At 31.6% G+C, this 27,250-nt stretch overlaps 3 protein-coding genes across 3 annotated transcripts; 2 read left to right on the top strand and 1 right to left on the bottom strand.

Annotated features, from left to right (window-relative positions):
• Positions 1-5,980: 5,980 nt before the first annotated feature.
• On the top strand, positions 5,981-9,906 carry LOC114184129 (zinc finger protein WIP3-like). Its single transcript, XM_028071380.2, has 2 exons — positions 5,981-6,647; positions 8,994-9,906. Exons 1-2 carry the CDS (start codon positions 6,183-6,185, stop codon positions 9,435-9,437), a joined length of 909 nt encoding a protein of 302 aa, XP_027927181.1. The 5' UTR covers positions 5,981-6,182; the 3' UTR covers positions 9,438-9,906.
• A 5,751-nt stretch (positions 9,907-15,657) lies between these two features.
• Positions 15,658-16,763, bottom strand: LOC114185906 (A20/AN1-like zinc finger family protein). Its single transcript, XM_028073856.2, has 2 exons — positions 16,477-16,763; positions 15,658-16,375 (listed from the first exon to the last, which is right to left on the bottom strand). Exon 2 carries the CDS (start codon positions 16,361-16,363, stop codon positions 15,893-15,895), a length of 471 nt encoding a protein of 156 aa, XP_027929657.1. The 5' UTR covers positions 16,364-16,375; positions 16,477-16,763; the 3' UTR covers positions 15,658-15,892.
• A 935-nt stretch (positions 16,764-17,698) lies between these two features.
• On the top strand, positions 17,699-21,974 carry LOC114186010 (uncharacterized). Its single transcript, XM_028074001.2, has 3 exons — positions 17,699-20,343; positions 20,424-21,231; positions 21,309-21,974. Exons 1-2 carry the CDS (start codon positions 18,466-18,468, stop codon positions 20,502-20,504), a joined length of 1,959 nt encoding a protein of 652 aa, XP_027929802.2. The 5' UTR covers positions 17,699-18,465; the 3' UTR covers positions 20,505-21,231; positions 21,309-21,974.
• The last annotated feature ends 5,276 nt before the right edge of the window (positions 21,975-27,250 follow it).

Genomic DNA, 27,250 nt, shown 5'->3' on the forward strand with positions numbered 1-27,250 from the left:
CATTAATTTAATAAGTATTCTAGAATTCTTGTTAGAAGGGGTTAACCTTAATTAATTTTAGCCTGAGTTACCACCTTGACGTGAAGTTATGACGTTAACTTCCACTAACTTCCAAAACTTGTAGTTTTATTTTTCTCTTTATAAATGTAATGTTAGTTTGAATTAGTCAAGCCAAATGAAGCTAATTTTAATTCCATGAATTTGTTTAATCCCATTCTTTGTGGATTTGATGGGTTATGTTGAAAATAGACGATGAAGTTAATGATGAAAGTAAGAAGTTATAACATATTTATGTTGAATTTTAACGATCGTTATTATTATATATTAGTGCATATTATACATACATATTATTTTTCTATTCCTTTCCCATTCATAAGATCCACCAAGACTCGCTCCTCAAATTACGCACAACTTTTTTTTTTTAATCAACCAATTAAGAATTTGATGATATGGGTTAAGTCTTCACTTTTGCTAAACATATATACCTTAAACTTAAGAAAGGGACAACTTTAATGGGAAGCTTCATTTTTGGATCACACTTTAATTATTTGAAATTCTATAAAATGAGTGCTACATAAGTTTGAAAAAAAATGATAGCATACAATTGAATTTTGAGCATTTTCCAATCTAAATAAAACACTATGTTGTAATTTGAGAATTCAAATGAATTTTTGTTTGCTAAAAGAGTTAGGTAAATATGAAATCGAAATGACACTCTATGAGGTTCATGCATGCCTTCGTTAGTTGTCTCTCATCAATCAATTCTCTTCCTAGTATAATCAGTAATTGTGACAATTATATTTTATATTTGCAAGAATATATAAAAAAAATGAAAAAGGAGCAAATTTTAAAAACGAAGCAATACATTATCTTAAAAAATGTCATTTTGGAGATGAAACCAGATTGAATGCCATATATAACTTGCTTACCTTCGATACCAAATAATGATATAAAAAGAAGGCACATGTAATAATCCTTAATTTATGATTATTATAATTAAAAGTCTTTTTAGCATTGTTAATTAATTTTCAAAAAAAATTGAAGATATTACTTTAGTTATCTGGAATCATTTTTAATTGTTGCACATCTTTTAAAATACAATAAAACAAAATATTTAATACCTAATTATGATCAAGGATTTGTCCTCCACTCCCTTGTACATTTTTTATCTAGAGTTACTCTTCTTTGTAACATTTAATACCTATTTTTCTTTTTCTTTTTCTTTTTTCTTATTTCTTATAAATCATAATGATTGTCATCTTATTAATATTTGATAATAAATATATTATTTTAAAATAAGTGAAATTTTATTTTTAAAATATAGAAAAACATGGATAATCCATGATAAAATTACATTACAGACATAAGCAAAAATACTTATCATGAAAGAAAACTAAATAAGTATGATGTTAAAATGGGTCATTCAACTCGATCCCGTCCGATCCACTACGGGTTGACAACTTAGTGAGTTAACCCAATTTGACTCACTTATTAACGGGTCTAAAAATTTCAAACTCGATCCGGTCCATAACGGGATGTATTAAACTACTCACTTAATTAAAAACAATTTTTTTTATTCTAAAAAAATTATAATTTTGATTAAAATTTAAATAAAGTTAAAGACATATTATAGTAAAAAAATGAATCAGTTATACACTAGAGAATTAGAGAGAGAAGATTATTTAGGTTTTTTTTTTAATATAATTTGATATTTAAAATTTATGGGTCTTAAACGTCTTGTCCTTTCAAGTTTGAATAATATATTCAAAATTGTGATATTCTTAAACGAGTATTATTATAGATGAGTGTTTGTCTAGTAGTTCAATTGTAGAGTGTATAGAAAATTGGAAGAAAGAGATTATACTGTATCAATGTTTAGCATCACATCTCAATGAAAATAGAAATAATTTATATACAAGAATAAAGAAGAGCCCACTAATTGATCAAAGGCAGGACGAAAATTCAGTAAAGAGACAAGAATTTTGATAAGATTGATAAAGGCAAACTAAAAATACTCATAAATATGGAATCTACCTTGAAAAAGTCTAATTTATGATTTAGATATAACAGCACTTTATATAAGTTGCAAATAAACAGAAAATTTAATTAAATTTTAAACCAGTCAAAAACATTTGTATTTCTAAGAGACTTTTCATTAAATTGTTTGCTTCATTTATCAATCAAAGTTTTATATTTTTTTCAATTGAATTCCGGTTCCTTAACATTTTCCTTTGTGAGGGTTGTTATTTTCCCTATCATTTTCCTTACTTATATTCACATACTAATTAAGGGTGGCAAAATGGGCAAGTACGGTCCGTTTTGACCCGGCCCACCTGTGACCCGTCCAAAACAGGTCGGGTCGGGTTGGCCCGCCATCCAAAAACGAGTTGGATATTGTAACCCGTCTCGTTTTAGGACGGGTTGGCCCGCAGGCTGGTTTTTTTTTTTTTTTAACTTTTTATAACTTTTTGTTTATAAATCTATTATATATATATATATATATATATATATATATATATATATATATATATATATATATATATAATTTATTTATATAATATAAAAAAAATATTATTTTTTAATTAATTTTAATTTTAAAAATAAAAAAATTTAAAAAAAAATAAAAATAAAAATAAAAAAACGGGTTGGCGGGCTGGCCCGTTTTGGCCCGCTAAACTAGTGGGCTAGGTGGGCCGAGTTACAGTGGGATGATGGGCTGGAAATTTCAACCTGGCCCGCCCTTTTTTTGGCAGACTGGCGGGCCTGGCCCATTTTGATATCCCTAATACTAACGTATGTGAATTTGTTTGTTAATATTAATCGGGTTAAATAATATATTTTTTTATTTTTTATTTTTCAGTAAAAATTGAAATTAGTTCATCTCTTAAACTTTGGATCAATTTAATTTTTCTTTTGTAAAAATGTGTGAATTTAGTCATTTTAACCAAATTTTATTAAGTTTATTTGACATTTCAAATGCGTTTTTTTACTTAACATTGAAGTAGAAAGTTGTCAAACGGTATAAACAACTCAAGTCTTATTATAAAACACATTTGAAACGTCAAATAAACTTAAGAAAAGTTGGTTAAAATGATTAAATATACATATTTCTAAAGTTGAAGAACTAAATTAGACAAATATTTCGAAGAGAAACTAATTCTAATTTTTACTTTAAAATTAAGAATCAAAAGCTTATTTTAGTCGTATCAATATTGTGATTCATATAAAATGAAACATGACTTTCATTGTTTTTAATGAAAACATATTCAATAATGAGATTACCTACTCCTTATATATAGATTAAGGTAGTGTTATAATCAATGGAAATAATATATAGGATTTGTTAGTTTTCATTAATCACAAACAAAATCTCATAATACATGAACACAAGTAACACGTTGTGATTCAATTGATTCAATTATTTTCTATTGGTAGTAACCATGTGTTTTCTAATTTTTTTTTCTCTCTTTTTTTTTCTGTTTTATATAAGAGGTGGAATAACCTATTGTATTACTGTTAATAAAAAAAATAAGTAAAATAACATGACAAAATAACTGTCCCATCATTAAGTTAATCAAAAATTAAATAATAAACTCAATTAAAAAACATAAAAAGAAATTAATTACAATAAACAGACAAAAGTAAACAAAAAAATCAATTAAAAATACCTAAATTTGTAAAAAACTTGGAACTTACTTATACCTAAATCGAATGCCGCTATCCTCTTCAAAAAATTTAACACGCATTCTTAGTTCCCTACCACAAGATTTATTTATACAATATAATTGGATTCCTTCTCTATATGTACATTATGTAAAAAGTTTTGAAAAAATATGACATTACTTTAAAAAATGCTTAAGTAACTTTTAAATTACCCCAAAGAGTGAGCAAATTTTCTAAGGTGTGGTCACGGGAAGGTATGAGTGTGACATGCAGCCAAAAAGAAAAGGGGTCTCAAGGTAACCTACTATACATGTGTACAAATCCAACACTACCTTTCAATTGTCAAAATCCTCAATTAACATACCAACTCAGAATTTCTTTCAACATTACAACACCACCACAATTAGACAAGACCACTAATTCATTTATTGCCGCTAACTACTCACTAGCAGTTACATTGTCAATTAACAATAACCTCTTCAAACCATTCATCTTCTGCAAAGGACACTTTTGTGTATATCAATATCATCTCTCCTGGGACAATAATACAAACATACATATAAACAAGACAAACCACCCAGATTTTGATTGATGCAGGTTAATCTTTCTGATTCATCATTCATACCCAATTTCAAGGATTATTCAGTGAATGATTCATTGAATTTACCACCTAGCTACGATACATATAAACTTTCTTAAACTGTTGTAATCAATTGGTACGTGAATGTACTTCGAGTCAGATTTTGGACCCCTTCACTATCAAACACGGAGAAAGGTTACAAGAACTGAACAAAGGGTGTTACAATTTCAGTTAAAGGTGGTGATCAATCGAGACAGAATGATATAAAATGACTTACAATGATCACATACATCTCAGTGGTGTGAAGCTTGGTAATTAACCAAGTGTGGTTAACTTGTTACAAGAATGAACTGTTTTAGGGTTGTAGTATAATTTTCTGATCTCAACTAACTGGGTAAAGTTACCTCAGTTCAGATCAGAATTTTCTTCAGAGAAAGTTACATTTTCTATAAGGGAAGAAAATTAATAAAAAAACTTATAGAAGATGCATGGTCATATGATCATATAGATCGATGTATAGACAACATATGCATACATAGTAAATAAGTGAAAGTCAAAGAATGATAGTAACTGCTAGGAAAGCCTGTGAAAGCATTTGTCGTTTAAGAAAGAAGTGATGACAGTGTTTTGTCGGTGACAACCATTAAGCTCTTCAGACTTCATCACTGATCAGTTCAGCTTACGCTTCAAAATCCTCAGTACTATTCTGCTTAATTTGCAGAACAGCATCTCTCACTTTTTATATTCTTTCTTCATAGTTACATTTTTTCCATAATCATGTCAGTAAAATACTTCAGAATAAGGATAGTCATGCTGTGATCAACATAAATTATATGAAGAGAGTGATAAAGAAGTTGAAATTAGTTTATATATAAATATTTGAACGTGGCATTTGTCTGATAAAGATCTGTTGTTGGATAAGATTTGTGTAGCACAAGTTTAAGTTATTGAATACAATATTAGTATTATATATATAATTAGTTAATTATAAAATTAAAGTAATAAGTTATTATAATTGTACTTTCCAGAGGATTAGTGTCCGATTAATATAAGCAACAAAGCTTAGTTTTTTTAAGATGGGTTGTTTCTCTTGAATAAATTGAAGATTTGAAACGAACCTTCCCCAGCACTTTTCTTTTCATGTTCTTGAACAGAACTTAAGTATATAAGATAGAATAAATTAAGAATTATGAGGAAAATATAATTAATAAGAAAAAATTTGGATTAAATATGGTACTCATAGTTATTTAATCGGCATATATACTTGCAGCAGTCATGATCAACACCAACAATTAAGCCTGAATTATATTCGTTTTTAATCATAGATGTATGAAACTTAACCAACATGGCACGTACTATTGTTGCTGTTGTTGGTTTACACGGCACATATATTATAAAACACTACATAACATACTGTCTAGGTCCTCGTAACATTGTTCGTCATTTCTAATACTTTTTCTCAGTTTAGGTATTGACCTAATGCGTCCATATCTATTTTCATCCTCTTATTTGAAATCATTTGTTTAAGGTCAATGTGTGAGAAAATGTGGGCATGTGGGTCAAATTCCATTGTATGTTAGAAAGAGAATATAAAAGGATGAACTCGTTCGCTTCACATTGTACCAATTACCAAGTAGTAGTTCACCTCAGAGTTCATACTGTTCTAAGATTCTTTTCTACTAAATTGGTCATTCCTGTTTTGCATGTCATTTTCTATCCCCACCAATTAGTCTCCTTTTTTCTCTCACCAAAAAGAAACAAACAAAGGCCAACACAGGAGAAAGAGAAAAAGTAAGGGTGAAAAAAAAAAAGAAAGGAAGAGAAAAAAAGAAAAGAAAGCTTGATTTCTTTCATTCATCAATAAGTGCAGGCTTTCTTTCATATAGGCCTTTTTCTGAGTAGAGAAATTTCACAAATCCTTGGAGTCTCTTTGAGGAACATGAGTTTTAGGGAGTGCAATGTAGAAAACGAGAATCTGTGTGTTCAAACCCCAACTTTTATTGAGTGGCTGAAACCATCTTCTTCTTCTGTAATTAGTTCGATATCATCATCACCTTCTCCTTTGTCTCAGCATGATCAAGAAACGATCCAGTTTTTGCCCTTCAAGGAAAACCATGAAAAGGATGGTTTAGAAGTGAAAGAAGAGAAGGTGGAACAGGTCACTGTGGCTTTGCACATTGGATTGCCTCACACAGAAGAATATGACGCTGATAATCATGAAGCCACTGAGAAGAAGATTACCCATGTAAAGGAAGAAGAGCCCTTCAAGAAAAGCTTCCATGGTTGTTCTTTCAACCAGGAGAGAAGATTTTGGATACCAACTCCTGCACAGATCCTTGTTGGACCGATGCAGTTTGCTTGCTCCATCTGCAGCAAGACCTTCAATAGATATAACAATATGCAGGTTAGTTTGGTTCTCATCTTCTGGTGTAAACAACACACAAAGATTTTCTATTAATTCCACATAAACTAATTAACTTGTTTTTAAACAAACACCTAATATGCAAAAGGATCTAGCTTTCAAACTTAGAATTAAGTATCTCATTACTGCTTAACCTACCACATAGTTTACACTTCAATTTCGTCTCTATATACAAGTACCACAATAAAAAAGTAGAATCTAACACCAGTTCAACACAGTAAGTTGGGAAATGGAATGTTTTGTTTTTGTATTGTATCTGAAAGAACAGCTCTTTTGGAACGTTGTACCGTTTGAGATTTATAATACTAAAAAATTGAAAGTTGTGTATGTATCAGTTTTCTTCACAATAATCACAGCAGCAGAATAGACATTCTGGGGAAAGATATAGGTTTCAAAACAAAATAAATTCGTTGTTAGAAGCAGTTCTATATCATATAAATTCTATGATATCATTATTAGTATGTGAATGAATATGTTTGTCACTTGATTTCAATTTCAATCTGATATAGTATCCCTCTAAAAACTATATCTTGAGGACAAATATCAGTGCCAATAAATTAAGGGAAATTTGCAGTAATTTGCTGGTGTGAATCGATCTATACTCAGAATTTGAATACCCTATCCAAGCCTACTTGAAGTAGGAGTTTTTCATGATGATGATGAAGATGAAGAATAATCATCAAGGTTAAAACAATCATTTAAATGAACTTTTATGGCTATATAAACATGACTGTTAATGAGTGTCTTTTTCTTTTGCTTTCTTTTTCACTTTAACAAAATTGAGTTATGGCCTATTGCCCCGCCATCACCACCATCTTCAACTTTTAGCAAAAGGCTCCTTTTAAACCATAAGATTTCAAAGGGAAATTGAACTTCCATATCTTCATGCTTTTCTCCTTCTTTTTTTTCTTTTCTCTTTCCATATGTGCATGTTTGTCCTTTTGGGTTAAAACCTCATCACTATATACAGCTATCATAGGAACTATTCTTAGGTGTTTGAGGCATGCATGCAGTGTAGCACAATGTATATCTACCATAGCAAGTCCTTTTGAACAAGAACTATGCCTTTTAAAATAATTATATAGGCAAGAGAAGGTACATGATTTTCCAATCTTAAAGAGGCATTATTATATATGTATCTCTATTAATTAGATTACTAAAAATCACTTTTCTTTTTGTTTGATTTTTCCTTTAATTGAAAAATGAGTTAACAACTAATTAATGACAATGGCCACTGCTTGTCCATATAAAGGCCAACATTGGTAGGTTATATTAGTGGATGGAAATCATTTGTTCTCCATTCTTCTGTCTTTCAAATTAAAAAGCAAATTTTTTTTATCAGAAAGTATATTTTCTTTTTAATTTCTAGTTTGTTTATTTACATGCTAGCTTTTAATTACTCAAAAGAGCCAGAAAACAATATAAAGAAAAGGAGACACTTAATTTGGATCCCACATAAGCATGCTTAATTAAGGATTATAATTTGAAGCAAGTTTTTGGTATCAATTATACAAAATGAATATGTTAAACAAGCTCATGTATAAAGGACGGTTAAAGTAGTCTTGTCCTTTTTAATAATTTTTTTTTTGGACTTTTTATAAACAAAAAGAATTTATCAAAATGATAGATAAAATTTTAAATAAGTACACAAGGTGTGCCAGTTTAAGTCTCCTCCAGCACACTTGATATTAAACCAAGTGTGAAACAAAAAACCATACTTCACAGTTTAGAAGATATTCATTATATATTTACCTCACATTTCAATTCTACTAATTTCATTCATTTTTCGACTGATTTTTTTTGTCTCATCGTTTCTTCTTTTTTGTCTCATATATCTTAAAATTGAGTCATGATTGTTATCAGTGTAAATTACCTCTCACATATATAAATGAAAATTTTCAAACAAAAAGTTAATTAACTACTTTTAATAAGAAAAAAAAAAACGTGTTAATCACATTGTTTTCATTATTTAAAATGCACACAACTTATTTGGTTAATATATTTGTTAAAAGTGAGGATTGTGTGATCCGTTAGCAGTCCAATATCGGATGGAACGGAATATACAAAAAAATTCATTAGGATAGACTATAACTTTGCTCTTATCATGTTAGAAGTGAGTTTTAAATCTAAAAAGGTTTCACAAAATCAACTTATAAAATGAGGATTGCACCCAGTTATATATTATGAATTGATCTTATCTCTAGTCGATGTGGGGCTTCGTTCAATGTTATTAATTCTGTTAACCATAATGTAATGGAATTATCTAATAGTCATTACTCAATTTATTTTTCTTATGATGAACTTAACAAAAACCTTAACAATTTGCAGATGCATATGTGGGGGCACGGATCCGAATTCAGAAAAGGACCAGACTCACTGAAAGGAACACAACCAGCAGCAATGTTAAGGCTACCATGTTACTGTTGTGCCCAGGGTTGCAAGAACAACATCAATCATCCAAGAGCCAAGCCCTTGAAGGACTTCAGAACTCTCCAAACCCACTACAAAAGAAAGCATGGTGCAAAACCATTTATGTGCAGAAAGTGTTCAAAATCCTTTGCAGTTAAAGGGGATTGGAGGACTCACGAAAAGAACTGCGGAAAGTTGTGGTATTGCACTTGTGGTTCAGATTTTAAGCACAAAAGATCCCTAAAAGACCACATTAGATCCTTCGGAAATGGCCACTCCCCTCATCCCTCTCATGAAGGCTTCGTTGAAGATGAGAAAGAATGCGTTACTGCATCTGATGAAGATGAAGTTGCTCATACATGATATGTAATGTAACATGCTATATATATATATATATATATATATATATATATATATATATATATATATATATATATATATATATATATATATATATATATATATATATATTTTGTCTAAATTAACTCAAGCAAAATGAAACTAAACAATCTCATGGTTGGTGCAATTCATACATGTATACAAGAGAATTGCACCAATCATGGTTTAAGTTCATTTTCACTTGAAATAAGTTAGACAATTTCTGTATAAATAGGTTTATTCATATATATATATATATGAAAGAGTAGTGGAAGTAAGTGTAGCAGATGATGTTACTGCTGCATGATGCCCTTGTGCTCAGTAACAAAAAATTCTCGACAATTAGTGAGGGATATTAGGGAGCGGTTTGCTACCGAGCACTTGAAGGATGTGATGGTGTGCATGCATGAATTTGCTTTGTGGTTAATTAATTAATAAGATTATGGTTCTTCAAGTGATGAAGCATGTGTGATTTTTTTCTGATAGCTGCAGAAACAGAAACAGGAGCTACACCATGTTGAAGTTTTCATATATCTTTCCAATGGAGAAAAATTATCCGCTTCGCTACTATAATTAAGGTAATGTTATATCAAGAACTTTGATGAATATGTCGTTGAAATCTTTGAACAGTATTTTGATATATTACATCCTGTTAATTGTAACAATACTTTTGGTTTGAGTTTACTTATGGTGTGCTGATATAGAATCATTTATAATCATTAAGTAGGAGATATTAGCGTCTGCAAAGGATTTTCACAATCTTTACTACTTTTTACGAATATGATTACTGATTGACCCCTCGTGTGAGGAACAACGAAAACTGCACAACATATAGAAAGCTGTCATTTATTTATCCTTATAAAAGTTCAGAACGGAAAAGAGAATAAAAAAAAGACACTAAAAAGCTTATCAATGGTAACATAATTGACTCAATAGTGAATAATTATAAGATGGCTCGCCGCAAATTTACTTGCTCAATGCGAAAACTGTGTGATCAGATAGATACTCGGATACCAAGTGTATGCAACTAGGTTTTCTTTTTTCTTTTTGTCGTACTTGTTCTCATAAATTTTATGTGTAATTTAAATCTGATTTAGTATTAGTCTTACAAATATAAGATTTCTTCTTACTTAGATATTATAAATTTATTTTGGTGGTATATTTAGATTATCTATTACGAAAAAGTATCCAAATTTTTTATTGATTTTTTTGTGTTATTTTTTATTGAACATTAAAAATACATTAGTATTTTAAATATCTTTTTAATATATTTTAAAACATTAAAATTAGTGATAATCAGTGTATTATGAAGACACAGCAAAAAAATAGCACAGAAAAATCTAATAAAGAGTCCAAATTTGTGTTGAATTACGCAAGTAGTTTTGAAAAAGAGATGGGTATGGTGTTATAAGAGGGTGTCTTTTGTGACAGAAGACATGGTGATCCTTAATACACGTGAGGAAGAAAGAGAAAGAGAAAGAGAGTAAATTTATAAAAGGGTTTGGGATTTGGATTCTTTTGAGGAAAGCAAAAAAGTGGTAGGGAAAATGGGAGGTTGTGTTTGGTTTTTTTGAAGATAAGGGACCTCCACCATGATTTGTCGGGTAAAACGTTGGAGGTGTAGAAAGATGAAGAAACCACCGTCTTTAACTGCACCAATTTACGCTTTCACACTCAAAACTGCTTCTCTCTCTCAATGTCATACTCCCAACCAACACACTACATTTTAGATCAAATTAATATTCATGCAATATTCCACCCCAATTTATCCCTCATAAAGATCGAATAAATAAGAAAATATGTGGCTATTTAAACCCTTTTACAAAAACCAAATATTCATGTCACAGATAAGACTTATAAGATTGATTAAGCCGCAAAAGCTAAAAAAAATGGTAAAAAATGTAGTAGGTTCAACTCTCCTCTCTACTTAACATTTGGAAGTATAAATTTGGTTTGAAATAAAGGATAAAGAGATTTGTGAGTACTTTACCCATTAACAAAATATTAACGATTAACATCGATAAAAAATATCACAATATCCAATCTAAAAAATGTGAATATGTAACAATATAGTTTAAATTGAGAATTGAAAAAATTATAAGATAAATAAATTTCATTAATACTCATTAGATAAATTAGTGAGATAAAATTATTTGTCTAAGTAAGAAAAAAAAAACATATAAAAAATTTTTAGAATAAACATAAGGGATAAACATTTAGTTAAAAATTTAATTATATGGTATATTTTTGTCTAAAAACATACATTTTGTTTATATAATAAAATTTATGTATCTATGTCATGTAATATCATTTTATACTTATCAAACAATTAATGACTAACCTTACTAAAATTTTTCATATTTTATGAGATGTTTCTTAAAAATTTGATATAAAAATTTGCAAATAAAAAAGAAGTTATTATTTTTTCTACAAATTTAATTATTATTTACTACAAAATTATAAAATTTGAAAGTAATAAATTAATAAATTATATATGCACTATAAGTAATAAGTTAAGTTATTAACTCACAACTCTAAATAAAAAGACTATAAATTAATATATAAACACCTTATCACTTAAAAACTAACATGATTGATTTCCTAGTTAAACTAGTTTTGCCAACACTTCCTATTACTCTAAAAGGTGTCGGCTAGCAAAATAAAATAAGTTAATCAAACTCCTGTTTGTATAATCATCCCCTTATTGAGAAGATGTATAATATATACAACAAATTTATCACTCGTAACAATTTTAGGTCCAATAGACATAAACATTTAAGTCTAATTTAATTTTATAAAACTAGTTAGTAATAAATGAGGTGTGCACTTTACTTATATATTATAAAATTATCTTATTTTAGTCGATGTGGAATATTAAATTTTGAATAAATTTAAATAGGTGCTAACTAGAACCGTGTAAGATGATATTCTAAAAAAAATTACATTGACAAATAATATGACTAAAATTAATATTTAAAAATGTATATAAACTAACGACAATATTCCATCATAGTTAAGGTTTCAGAATATGTGCAACAAAAGAAGAAAAAAATTTGAGGGGTGGTTGAAAATGTGGATGCTGGTGCAAAATGTAAATAAACCCAGCGAGAGGGATAGATAACCAATATTCAAACTTGAATTGTACATGTAAATTTGGGAGATGAGGACCATAAGTTATTTTTTAACTTTTTGTACCAATAACTCTCAAAAAGTCCACAATCTGAACTTTATACATTATATATAGTAGTTGGCTTATGGAAATCAAGTTTGAAAATTATACTGAAAACTTGTTTGCATAAACAACTTTTGAAAGGGTCATGAGAGAGCATGGTCAAAGTACTCCTTATGGCTCATTCAAAATACAAACTTTAATGTGTTATAATATCAATTCAATGTCTTTCTTGTGCTTTAATATTGTAATAACTAGGTTTTGGGAACGTAAAATTTTAATATATTTGCTTTAAATTTATTGACAGAACACTGTTTATTTTTTTGAAAATAATATACTAGTTTATTTATTTTATTAAGGTTATTTGGATAATGTAACTTCTAATATAACCACACTTACTACTAAAAATAATTGCTTTAGAATAAAATTTATTGAGAGAAATGTAAATGTATAATTTAGCACTTCAATAATGCATTTATAAATTATATTAAAATAATTAATTTATTATAAATATGTTCATTTTATTTATGGAAGATTATTAACATTATTTATAAATTGCTGCTACTAAAAGATTTTTTTAATTAAAACTGTTTAAATTTTACCTAAAATCAACAAATTTTCTTGGCAAAATGGGTTAACTAGTCATGTTACAAGATAAATCTACAAGCTTTTTCAACATTAAAAATTTAGAACTCTATTGTAAAACGTTAATTAATGTTAGTCTAAATTAACATGAAAGCTCCAAAGAAATTTAGAATCGTGTTGCAGAGTTGTCCACAACCATGTCAGTCTAGAATTTGTAACATATAAATGGAGTTATTATACAACATGAACACTCATTTCACTTTTCATTTTAATATTTAGTCTAAAAATAATCTAAAGTATGCATATGTTGGAGATGTTAAGTATTTTTACATTAGGTTAGTTAAGATAATATCATTGGGATTAATTATGGTATATATGGAATTATCTATTTTAAACCCTAAACTCTAAACAGTTTTGATTTTAGAAAACATTTCGAAGATAAAAAGATAAAAATAAAAAGGGAAATAAACTGTACTTAAATTATCCTTGACATTAATTCATGAGCGAGGTAAAACTTTTGAACATAGAATTACATAATAATTTTTAAGATATAACTAAAATATTTTTAAGACAGAATAAGGAAAAATAAAATGAGTATGATTATTCCAAGATTAGATTAGGTTAGGTTATAGTGTTTGTGACTTCATGAGTCCAACCAACCAATGTATATGCAGTAAAAGACAGAAAGAAAGGAACAAAAGAGTAAGTAATGCAGGTTGAAGCAAAACAATATAAGCAACATTTATAATATTCATTCATCATAGGAATATGCAAGAAATTATTATGATTGTGTTGTGGGGACATGAAGGTGGGTTTTAAGGATGTTGTGAGCTTCAAGTTTGATCATGTTGATATGACTAAAAACAACTATACTGGTTTCATATATGTGGCTTTCTTAGTTTCTCAGAGACTGTGGAAAGTGTCTGTATAAACACTTCATCATGCTTTCAACAATCTATATTACTGTCACTGTTGCACTGCCTTTCCATTGAGACCAAAACAGATGAATCAGAATAATACTTGCCTAAACCTAATTAAATACAACTAATTACTGACATTTATAATAAGAATTAGTCTGGTATAGTGAGTTAGGAAAACATGACAGAAGAAAAGATACTTATTAATAAATAATAATTGATTTATTTTTTTTATTGTTTTAAATCTTATTATTTTATTTTTTAAAATAAAATAATTTTAAATGAAAATAGATAGTGTGATAGTCAAAAGAAAGTTTTGAGTCCGTAATATATTACTGTGTTATTTCATGTAAGTAGTTTGTAGATTTTTTTAGTCTTAACTACTTAACAAATTCAAAGTTTAGATATCAGTTTTTGTCATTACTTTTTTCTGATGGAATGATAATGTGTATGTTAGTATAACACATTAGCAATCCATCGAGTTGTTGGCTTATGGTATACGTCAAAACAGTATTTCAATTTGTTAAGTATTCAAGAAAAGGAAAAAGGTTTTATTTATATCTAAATTTGATTTGATATGAAGAAAAACTCATAATTACCAATTTAAAAAAAAAAACTAAAGATGAAAAACACCCTAATCCCATTTGTTGTCCAAAATAAACAATTGAGTTCTTTTGACGCAGTGAAAAAACATTCAATTGATTTAAAGCGAATTTTTAATAAACCATAACAACTTATTGTTAGCAATTTAAAAAGTAGTCTAAACCCTAATAATAGTAGCTTAGTAAAATAGTTGTAATATCATGAGAGGTCGAAATCAGTTGAATTTTTATAATATATATTTTTATTTCAATACTAAAACTTGTATCATATTTAACATGGCACTCTATCTACCGCAAAAACATTTCACAAAGAACAAAAAAAAAGTTTTCTTCCAGAATAGTTAAGAAAAAGCATTAATTGCGTTCAATTGGTCCAATTTGTTATGTTTTGTGCGCCACAGAAGAAGGGCGTGGCTAGCACTTACTTTCACTACACGTTAACCACAAAATAGGTATAACGTAGCATTTATTATTCTGTTATCTAAAAAATAAAATAAAGTATATATCATCCTATATTAAGACTGAGATTTAAAAAGAGGTATTAGGAAATGCTATTTATTACAACAATTTAGCTTAATCAAATGAAATAAAATGGGAAAAGTTATGTTCATTATACGTACAAAAACTAACATTTAAAACATAAAAAATGATTGATTACACCCCCAAAATTGATGCGAATTGAGTGGAGAGGATATAATGGGCTTCGAAAAATGTACAATAATGGGTATTTATTGGATACGATAAACTTTACTAATAATGAAAATATATTTTTGGTGAACCCCACCTAACATTGAACCGCTTACCACTTTTCTAGCGTGAAGGAAAAGCCACCGGCCCACGGGTTCGCAAAAGAATTATTAATTTTTATTCAATTATTGATGTAAAGGATTAAAATTAATTGTTTCGGAGGGTAAATAAAAAGAACTAGAAACTGCTTTCAAACCAGGTGAATGAAATTGAAATGTTTTTAAATTTAATTTACAATGACAACGCAACCACATAGCAATGACCCACTCACCCACCCCACCCACCACCCACCGAATAATACGGGCGCCCGTTCGTAACACCCACGTCACGGGTCAATCATCCGACCCGAATTCCACATCGGCAACCACCAACTTGATAAACACGAAATTACCATAACACCCTTCGTCGTTCGTTTCCGTTTCAGATCTTCTCGAGCTTCTCGCCCTTCACCACCGGATTCGCCTTCGCGATCTGGTCCCTCCCCATCCCCTTGAAGTCGAACTCGCACGCGTGCTGCTCCGGGTAACGGTGCGTCCCGCAAAGCATCATCCCGCACCGGCACTTGAACCCCGTCAACCCCACGCGCCGCCTGCACGTCATACACCGGTTCTGCTGCGGCGCCTTAGCCTCCTCCGCCGCGCGTGGCGCCTCCTCAACCACAGCAGAAGCCGGATCCGCCGCCTTCGAAGAAGACGGCTGAGAAACCGGCGCCGGAGCCGCCGGAACAACGAGAGACTGATTCAGAACCATCTTTGCGTTGGAAGATTGCTGCTCGTTGAGCTGCAAATCGCGGTAACACTTCGAGCACAGATTCTGCGTGGCAGGGCTGCCAAAGAAACCGCAATTGTTGACGCACAAGCGTGGTGCCTGGCATCGGTGTTCTTCGGCCATTTCTGTAGCAACCTGAAACACGACGAGATCCGATCCGTCAGAAACGTGAGATTTGATATCGAAACCCTAAAAAGAAACGCAGAAAGGGAAAAAAGAAAGCGATGGATTATTACCGTTAAGGAGAAAGGTTATTAGGTTAACGAATCTGCGGAGAATTGGAAAATGGAAGGAGAAATAAAAGGAGGAAAAGGAGAGGTTGGTTGTTATAAGAGAAAGAAAGGAAGGAATCTAGAATTTGAAGGAAAGTCCCAAAGAAAAGAACCTCCACACGCACACGACACACCAACGATCTGAAGAAAATTCCAGATACGCTTCTCCCCTTCTTCTTCTTCTCTGATTTTTTTTTTTTTTATCTTTCTACTTTTTCTCGGTTTGGGCCTTGTATTGAATTCCTTAAAACTAGTTTCCGTTTGTACCAAACAGAGCGTAACGAAACGCGTGCCTCTATTGTAACGCGTTAGCGAAACGGTCTTTTTAAGGAGTCTCCTTCTCTTCTCTCTCTCTAGGTTAGCCGTATGGGGTCATGATTCGGTATCTTCTCGAAGCCGTCTACGCCACGCTACTACTTTCCCTTATTGTTATTAATTCTCATAATGATGCCATTTACTATTTTTTTTATCAGACCCTTTTCTTAATTTAAAACGATAAAATATTTTACGAAAATAAAACGATTAAATTAAGAGCGCATTTACTAATTTGTCCCTTCATAAATTAAGCAAGAGGGCAATTTGAGGGTGAAACATACGGCGCCGCGGATAAGGCACGAGGCCAACAGATTTTGAGCGTACGCGTTCTGAGCCGTTGATTCATTCATTTTCTTTGGAAAAAAAAAATGGAAAAGAAAAAGGTTTGACATTACGATGCATTGTATAGTGTTTATGATGGTAGTCGTGTGAAATTGACAAGTCGAATGTTGTTTGCCTCGGAAAATGGTTATTTACATATCATTATCGTCAACTGGCTGATGTGACCTCCCGTTTAATTAACCCAATTTTGCATAAATAATTATCTTTTTTTTCTTCTTAACCATGTTTTTTTTTCTTAATGATTAATTAATCCCATTTTTTATGGCGTCAATTGAATATTCAAATTACATAAATAACATGAGAATTTGATAATTGTGTTACTTAGATTAGATTTCAAGTATATAATAATAATAAAGGGGTGATTTTAGTTCTTTCCTCTTCATCATGTTTATATTATTTTGAATTAAATATATTTTTAGTAGTTCAAAATTATAATTCTATTTGAAATTTGGACACATTTTTGCTATCAAAACTTTAAAAATAATGAATATATTATCTTTAATCTAATTATGTTAATTTTTGTTTGAGATGTCAAATGCATCTCATAAAAGATATTGAACTGACTCCAATACTAACATGAAACGCGCTCGACAGTTAAAAAAAATGGGTTAATTATGTTTTTCGTCCTTCAACTATTATCGTTTTTTGGAATTGGTCCCTCTCCCAAACGTTAAACCATTTTGGTCCTCGTGATTTTGGAACTACTGATTTTAGTCCCTAATTTGTGAACGGTGTAAGTCTGTGACTGCGTGGCAAACGACGTTCCACCTAGACTGGTCATCTGATGACACGTGTCTATTCAGATGCTGACACGTGTTAAATTAATATTTATAATTCATAAATTAAATTTTTTTTCTTCATTAAGTCGTTTAATTATTATTTTTTAATACTAATTTTAAAACCGTGAATTTGAGCACGTGCTTGGCGTTATGAATGAGCAGCGACATTCTCTGGTTCCTAAGTTAGGGAGAAAGATTTTCTCCGCGAAAGCTCATTTGCTGTGCCGGTGAGAGTGGAAAACCAAACGTCAGTGAGATTATGTTCTGGGCGAGGTTGTTTGAAGTTGTTGGCGTAGCTGGTGACTAGCTTTCTCGACGAGGTTGCAAGAGTAGAGCATTGGTTGGAAGCAGAGGTAAGTTCTTTCCTTTGTCACTCTGATTTAGGGTTTCAGTGGTTTTCATTTGGGGGGAAATCTATTGCGCATTTGGAGGTCCAATTTGCAGCGGTTGTGTTAGTGTGGGTTTGATTTGTGGTTGGGTTTGATGGGTTTAGGGTTCTGTTTTGGTTGTTATACAGATGGTTTTTTCAGTGGTTTTTCGGCACATGGGGAAGTTTGAAAGATTTAGGGGAAGGATGCTGCGTTACGAAGGTGGAGAGGAGCATGTAGTGTGTGGACTGGATCCAGATATGTGGTCCTACTTCGAAGCATTGGGTATTCTGAAGAAGGATTTTAAGTATGATGGAGAACTTTATATGTGGTGGAAGCCAAAGAAGGGGAGAATGGATAGAGATCTAAGGCCATTATGTGACGATAGACATGCTTTGGAGTTGGCCGAATATGCAGAAAATAAAAACGAGGAGGTTGAGATTTATGTGGAGCCTGTGGTTAGTTCTGCTCAAGTTATTGAACTTGTTGAAGGGGCTGTTGTTGGGACAAATGAGGAGGTTGGTGCTGCTGTTAATGTTGGTGTGATACTTGAAGAACAGGCTACTGGTGCTAGGGAAAATGAAGAGGTTGGTGCACCTGTTAATGCTGGTGTGATAAATGAAGAAGAGCCTGTTGCTGCTGGGGCAAATGAAGAGTTTGGTGTCGCTGTTAATGTTGGTGTGATAAATGAAGAAGAGGCTACTGCTGCTGGGCCAAATGAAGAAGAAGCAACTGCTGTTGAGAATGGTGGTGAGGTGAATGAAGAAGAGGCAAATGTTGCTGCTGCTGGGCCAAATGAAGAAGAAGCAAATGCTAGTGTTGAATCTGGTGATGAATTTGGCGTTGTTTCAGGTGATGATCAAGCTGATGAATTGGATGAGAGTGAGGAAGAAAGACATAGAGATGATGATGACTGTTTTGGGTTGGAAGATATTCCACGCAGGAATTTTTCTCAAGTTTTAGACAGGTGGAAAAAATTCAAACAAGAGTGGAAAAATAGGAAGAGGTCAAGAACAACTGTTATACCTACAGCTGAAGGAAACCAAAGTGAAGGTGTGGGTACATCTACCACACAACAAAGTATTGTTGATCATGAAATAGATGCGAACTACAGCATTGATGAGCTAGATAGTGATGTTGACATTGCTTATGGGGATGGTGGGAGGAAATACCCAATATTCAAGGGCGAAGACATGTGCAAGGAATTCAAATTCAAACTTGGGATGGAGTTTTCTTCCTTGAAAAAATTCAAGCAAGCTTTGATGGAGCATTCTGTGTTGAATGGCATAGAGGTTAAATTTGTGAAGAATGATGATGTCCGAGTGAGGGCTATCTGCAAAAGGAAGTGTGGATTTTTGAAGTGTGGATTTTTGATTTTATGCAACAAAGTTAGAGGAAGTCAAACTTTTAGGGTGAAGACCTTGATTGATAGTCATAATTGTGGCAGAGTTTTTGTTAACAAGAATGCAAACAAGGAATGGGTTTCCAAAATTGTAGTTGATAAGTTTAGAAATGTTGGGAGAATGACAGCCAATGAAATAATTGATGATGTCCGAAGGTCGTACAGTGTTGCAATAACCCCCTGGAGAGCTTGTAGAGCAAAAGAGATTGCAATGGACATTCTTGAAGGAGATGGGCAAAATCAATATAGTATGCTATATGATTATGTTGCAAAGCTAAGGAGAGTGTCTATTGAAACAACAGTTAAGATAAAAATTAATCAACCTCAGCCCACATTGCAGCCACAGTTTGGGTCTTTCTATTTGTGTCTAGATGGGTGCAAGAAAGGGTTCGTGAATGGCTGTAGACCATTCATAGGTGTAGATGGATGTCATTTGAAGACTAGCTATGGACGCCAACTTTTAGTTGCTGTGGCAAGGGATCCAAATGACCAGTACTTTCCACTGGCATTTGTTGTTGTAGAGAATGAGTGCAAGGAGACTTGGAGGTGGTTCCTAACATTATTGTTAGAGGACATTGGAGACATTCAAAGTAATCGATGGGTATTTATTTCGGACCAGCAGAAGGTAAATTCAGATTCATGTACTTAAGTATCACCAATTAAATTATATGTATTATTGACTTATTGTATATGTACATTTTACAGGGACTGATGCAAGTATTTGATGAATTATTGCATGGAATGGAGCATCGATTTTGTCTAAGGCATATGTACAGCAACTACTAGGTTACATGCAATTCCACGTAAGTCTTGGTGTAAACATGCATTTAGTGCATATTCTAGGTGGGATGTCCTCATGAACAACTTATCAGAGTCATTTAATAACACTATATTATTAGCTAGGGATAAACCAATTATAACAATGATGGAGTGGATTAGGACATATTTGATGAGTAGGTTTGCACATTTGCGGGAAAAATTAAGTGCATTTACGGGTGTTGTAATGCCTAAACCTAACAAAAGGCTAGATAGGGAAATAGAGAAAAGTGGAAACTGGTTTGTTGTTTGGACTGGAGATGGTAAGTTTGAAGTTACATAAGGATTCACCATGGATAAATTCATAGTTGACCTCACAAACCACACTTGCACCTGTTATTTTTGGGACTTAGTTGGCATACCATGTAGACATGCCATGGCTGTAATCAATTACAGAGTAGAACAACCCTCTGATTATGTGCACGCTTATTACAAAAGGGAGGCTTATGAAGCTTGTTATGGGTCACCAATTTCACCCATTAATGGCCAACAATTGTGGCCTAAAAGTAATGGACCACAAATCCTACCCCCAATATTTAAGACTCCTCCTGGGAGGCCACGAAAATTAAGAAGAAGAGAACCTGATGAAGATGTCAGCCACTCTAGGTTGGGGAAGAAACATCTTAGAATGAAGTGCAGTAACTGTGGCCAGTTTGATCACAACATCAGAAGCTGCAAGCAGGGAAAAACCAACAAGGTAAATCTGTTTATCATAATCAAATGAAGTACGGTATAATTAAGAAGTTGGAACTAATGACTGTGCGGTCTTTGCAGGGAAAACAGAAAAGGAAGAAGTCTGCAAAAACTGCAGCTGCTACTGAAGAAAAATCTGCCATTATTTTTTGTAGTAGTTGCTTTAAGAAGCAGTAATTGGTCGCCACAACCACAAACTTTTCTTCCAAAATGAGAAGATCCCACTTGCGCAGAAGAAGACGAAGACGATGGACAACCCTTCGACCCAACACTCATCTTCATTTACAAACCCTAAAACACAAAAAATTCCCAAATAATCAAATCAACCTACCTTATGTTGATCAACAAATGTTGAGCACTTCAATATTCTATGATGGCGTGGTAATGGCTTTCTATTTTCATTCCTTCAGATTTCAACATCCACATCTTTCTTCCAAACTCTTTCTCTTCGATGGATTCACAGACCTTCACAAACCTAACGGTTCCACACTTTAAAAGGCCAACTGCACGTGCTCAAAATGAAGAAAAAAAAATTAATTTATGAATTATAAATATTAATTTAACACGTGTCAGCATTTGAATAGACACGTGTCATCAGATGACCAGCCTAGGTGGAACGCCGTTTGCCACACAGTCACAGACTTAACGCCTTTCACAAATTAGGGACTAAAATCAGTAGTTCCAAAATCACGAGGATCAAAATGGTTTAACGTTTGGGGGAGGGACCAATTCCAAAAAACGATAATAGTTGAGGGACGAAAAACATAATTAACCCAAAAAAATTAACATAAAAAAGTAAAATCTAAACAAAATACCATGTGGCACAATCTCAACAACACATTCCAAAATCTTAAAAAAAACATAATTTTTTTAAGAAAAAAGATGTGCACACATAGAATTGTGACACATGATGTGGTGTAGTGTTGACACGTGTCCAAATTTAAATTCGAATATTTGTCATTTCCCTCCCAAACTATATATTGTCATTTATTTATTAAACATCTCATTTTATTCCTCTTAACCTCTCATTTTAGAAACTCGTATCTCTCTCAAAACCCATTTCTCTTTCACCGTGACTCGTCAGTGTGACTATCTCTCCATATCGCTATATCAGTGTTTGCACGGAGGTTTTGTTAGTTCCTTTTTATGTATATTTTCTTTTTATTTATGGTTAAACAACTCTTTAATTAACTTGCCTATAAAAAAAATACTAAATACTAAAGAGTATACAAAAACCAATCACACACCACGTGGCACAACTTAGCAACATGTTCCAAAATTCAAAAAAAAAATCCAATAAATAAAAAAGAGGTGCACACCTAGAATCGTGACACGTGGTGTAGGGTGGGCAAAATTAACTATACTGAATTGAACTGTCAAATAATTATACCATATTATACTAAAAATATTGAACTATTTAGAATGAAAATTGAACTAAATAATTTTATAGCTTAGTTTTTAAAAATTGAACCTCTAAAGTTGCAATTAATTGCTCATTAACTTAAACTACTTTGATTTATACTTTTTACTTGTATAAAGTGTCTTGTCCCTTAGGAAGTCAAAGACCAAGTCTTTAAGGACAATGTGTTTCTGATCTACGTCACATAGTTTGACTACTTCAAACTTTTAAGGAATGACATTGTACATTGAACATTTTATGACAGGTAAAAAGGGCTTGCTATGACAAGTATTCGAGTAACAATCATAGTAAGTCCAACTCAACTTCATTGCAGAATACACATAAACATGGCCCATCTCACACCAAATCATGTGACTCTATTTTGTTCATTTTACCTTCAAACTCTTTAAACTTTAATTAACACATGATTTATGTTCAAGACATTGAATACCTCTTCAAGAAGAAATGACATATGTAATCCAAAAAGGAGGCAAGTCTGCAAACTCTCTCAATCAACTTTGAGCGATGTTGGATGTGGAAGAAAACAAACCACAATCTCCATCACCATCCAATTAACACATTAAAACAATAAATATAAATATTTGAGGTTTGATGCAGAAAGAAGAAACCCATATAAGAGAAGTGGGTATTAGCGCGGATAATGCAGAAACTAAACTCAAGGATGAGAACACGACCAAGACCAGCCTTGTCAGAGCATGATAACGGAAGATGAGGACATGACAATACAAATTGAGAAGTGATAATGAAAAACGAGGTGCCACTATGTGAGATGAAGGGGACAATGGTGCAAATATGGTAGACGACAACACTACGAAGGGGAGAGGACGCCTCTATGTGAGAACAAACTAGATGATGACAATTGTGTGAGAAAACTTAAGAATGGAAGACCGAGAGGAATATTGAGCATGGGCGGATTGGGAAATGCGAGAGTGCCAAAAGTTATGGATTTAAAGATGTTATGACATGTGTGGAACTAATAGTCATGGTAAAGTCTATAACATGGTCCTAAAACTGAAATAATAAGTTTTCAACCTAATTACATATGTGTCATAATAAGTTTTTCCTCTTCACTTATTATGCCAAGTCCCCTTTAACCCGTCATAATAATTATTATTTTTGTTACGAAAATGTCACCGGTCAACTTATTATGATAGGTGAATTATGCTAGTCATTATAATTTGTCATTTATTCTTTTTTTTTTCTGCTAGTGATCGTAGAGAAGAAAATCATTGAGATTAGAAGCATTGTTGTTCTCACAATTTGATTTTAATGGTATCGTTTACAGTTTTTATTTTCCTTTTGTTAATGATATGTTTCATTTTTTTATGGACAGACATTATTGCTTAGAATTTGATATATAATGCTTCTTTCTAAATTAGACTAGTCAAAAATTGGGATTAAATCAAATTTTGGAATTTGGCGAGCACGTTTTCATTTGGATCTCTTCTCTATATATCTATTTAGCTATCCAATAATTTCATTTAAAGTTATTCGTCTCTTTCTATGAAAGAGCTATGTTTTCCTAATGAGAGCTTTTCAAATATTGGTCCTCCTTTGTTTGATAAATGAGATATTTGAGAGTTTTAGATAACTGGGTGTTTTTAGCGAGGGATGATAAATAGAATAATAAAAAGCATCATAAATTCATGTGTTGCAATTTGAAGAATGTTGATGTTTGAATATTAGAAACTCTAGAGTTTGAATCTATCAAACTTTATTATTTTTTTTGTTATCAGATGAATTTTACATTGCCAAAAATAGTAGAAACTCTCACACAAATACGGTTGGAATTCATCTTTTACCTCCTTGTATCGATACACCATCAACTGAGCATAGTAAAAGTCGGTCAGATGTATGGGGACATTAAGAAAATCCTAATACAGAAGCATTCAAAAAACAAAAACTCTCATCATTAAATACAAAAGGGGTTAGTGTTGGTCATTCACCAACTATTTCTAAATATTACCAAAATGCATCTCAAATGAAGTTGGTGAAGATGTTTGTGAAGTTCGAGCTTCCTTTTCGATTTGTGGAAGATGAGGACTTTCATGACTTTTTATGATCCTTACAGCCACGATTTGAATTCTCATCCTGCTCTACATTAAGGCATGAAATGTGGAAACTTTATGATATGGGAAAGGTAGAGTTGAAAAAAATTCTATTAAAACAGTGTCGGAGGGTTGCTTAGTTATAGACACATGAACTTCATTTCAAAACCCAAATTACATGAGTTTAACAACTCACTTTATTGACAATGATTGAAAGCTTTAAAAGAAATTTTCTCATAAATTTCTTAAAAAATAAAATATTCTCATGAATGTCTTGAATATGAGCGAATTTCTTATAAAAGTCTTGTTTGTCTTGATGTTGGAACTAGGTGGAATTCAACTTACTTAATGTTAGAGGAAAGCTTGAAGTATAAAGATGCCTTTGTCTTGCTAGATATGCATGATAAGAAATTTTGTGTTGAAATGACCAAAAGTAATGGTGGTGTGCCATTAGAAGAGGATTGGGAAAATGTAAGGTTTATTCTACCATTTTTAAAGATGTTTTATGACTCTACCATATAAATTTTTGACAATGAAATTAAAATTATTGTCATCTTTAAAAAATATTTATGAATAATATCAAAGTGTTGAGGAGGGTTCTCAAAGTAGCCAACAAGAACCTCAACGAGATGAGAAGATGATCTTCATGGCATGAGTTTCTACGTAAGAGCTACAAGATAAAAATTTGATTATATTTGAGAAAAGATCTTGAACCTTATACAAAGTCATATGAGCTTGATGTTTTACATTGGTGGAAAGTCAACTCAACTAGATTTTCTATCATTACGAGCACGGTTCGGGAAGGTTTTAGTCATTCTCATTTCTATCGTAGCGTCAAATTGTGCATTTAGTACAAAAGGAAGGGTGATTAGTCTTGATTGTTGTTGCCTAACGTCTAAATCTAAAGTAGTGAAGTACTTGTTTGCACACAAGATTGGTTGAAAGAAACACCTTTCTCCATACTTGTAGAAGAGAATCCTAAAGAATTTGATAAATTTAAACGAGGTGAGTTTATATAAAAAAAATTATATATTTTATAGTTTATATTTTAAGTTTTCAAAAATGATTTTTTTTTCTGGATATAACATTTTAAGGTGGGGTGAACCTTCAATTGCTATTAATTTGAATGATTGAATGTATTGGTTAGTTGTATTTGTATTTTATAATGCAACTTATATTTGGAGATGTATTAATTTTTTTATTTTGTTGTTTATAGGAGAACCTATGTTCTTGAGTAGAGACAAATCTTTCCCATGTATTTAGTTTTATGTCCTTTTTTTATAAGGAACCTATATTATAAATGAAGTAGGTAAATACTTCCTTTTTTTAGTTTTTTAATTGAAATGCAATGTTTAATTTAATTATTTAGTTAAACAATTCTAATGATGTTAATGTCAAATATCTATTTAATATGAAATGGAATGCTTTGTTTTTTAAATCATTTTTTGATAAAGTGACGAACATAGCCGAATTGACCATTGGGTGTTAATTTTTCTTCTTTTTCAACTTTTTTTTAAAACATCAACACAATTCAAAAATAGTTCACAGAGAGTTAAATTCAAAAATATTGCAGTTTGGTTAAAAAATAATGCAATTTAGTTTAAAAGAGGTGTAGTTCGAAAACATGATAAGGTACGTAAAAGTTCAATTCATATTATATTTAAATGCAGTTCAGTGCAATGTAGTTTGGTATAACAAAATATAGTTCAATTTAGTTTGTCTGAACTCATTTTCAGTTCACTGCGATTTTTAAAAGTTCTGTGTAGTTCATTTATCTCACCCTTAACGTGGTGTTGTTTAGTGTTGACATGTGTCGAAATTCAAATTTAAATACATTATTCTTATTCCCTCCCAAATTATATCTCTTCTTTTAATTATTAAAAACTCATCGATATCTTTCTCTCACTGTGGGTCGATCATTATGGCCCTCTCTACTTGTCGCTCTTGCGGTGTTTCCATGGAAGTTTCGTTATCGTTATTTTTTTCTCATTTTTACGTTTAGTTGAACTGCTCTTCATCTAACGCATCTATACAAAATATAAAAGAGTAGACACAAAAGAGTAGACACAAAAAACAATCAAATGTCATGTGGCACAATCTCAACAACACATTCAAAAATTCAAACAAGTCCAAAAGAATATAACCTATTTAAGTAAAGATGTGCTGACCTAGAATTGTGGCACATGGTGTTGTGTAGTGTTGACATGTGTCCATATTCAAATTCAAATACATTTTTTTGATTTTTCTCCCAAACCATATCTATTATTTTATTTGTTAAAAACTCTTCTCTCTTTTCCTTTCGGTTTTTTTCTCTCGAAACTCATATCTCTCTCGAAGCCCATGTCTACCTCTCTCGAAGCCTATGTCTCTCTCTCTTTCTCTCTCATTGTGGGTTGATTAGTGTGATTGTTTGTCCATGTCACTATGTTGGTGTTTCCATGGAGGTTTCGTTATTTTCTCTTCTTTTTATATTTTTCTTTTATTGTTTATGGATGAATTGGTTTTCATTTATTGTATCTATAAAAAATACAAAAGAGTAGACACAAAAATCAATC

This window comes from Vigna unguiculata, chromosome 5, assembly GCF_037176805.1.
Source record: "Vigna unguiculata cultivar grain cowpea cultivar isolate G323 ecotype 2 chromosome 5, ASM3717680v1, whole genome shotgun sequence".
Classification (NCBI taxonomy): Eukaryota; Viridiplantae; Streptophyta; class Magnoliopsida; order Fabales; family Fabaceae; genus Vigna; species Vigna unguiculata.

Bases quoted from the DNA above. Each gene is read 5' to 3' on its own strand.
- LOC114185906 (XM_028073856.2), bottom strand. From the start codon at position 16,363: ATGGCCGAAGAACACCGATGCCAGGCACCACGCTTGTGCGTCAACAAT.
- LOC114184129 (XM_028071380.2), top strand. From the start codon at position 6,183: ATGAGTTTTAGGGAGTGCAATGTAGAAAACGAGAATCTGTGTGTTCAA. The intron at 6,648-8,993 runs GTTAGTTTGGTT...AACAATTTGCAG, and splicing joins ATAGATATAACAATATGCAG to ATGCATATGTGGGGGCACGG.
- LOC114186010 (XM_028074001.2), top strand. From the start codon at position 18,466: ATGGTTTTTTCAGTGGTTTTTCGGCACATGGGGAAGTTTGAAAGATTT. The intron at 20,344-20,423 runs GTAAATTCAGAT...TACATTTTACAG, and splicing joins TTATTTCGGACCAGCAGAAG to GGACTGATGCAAGTATTTGA.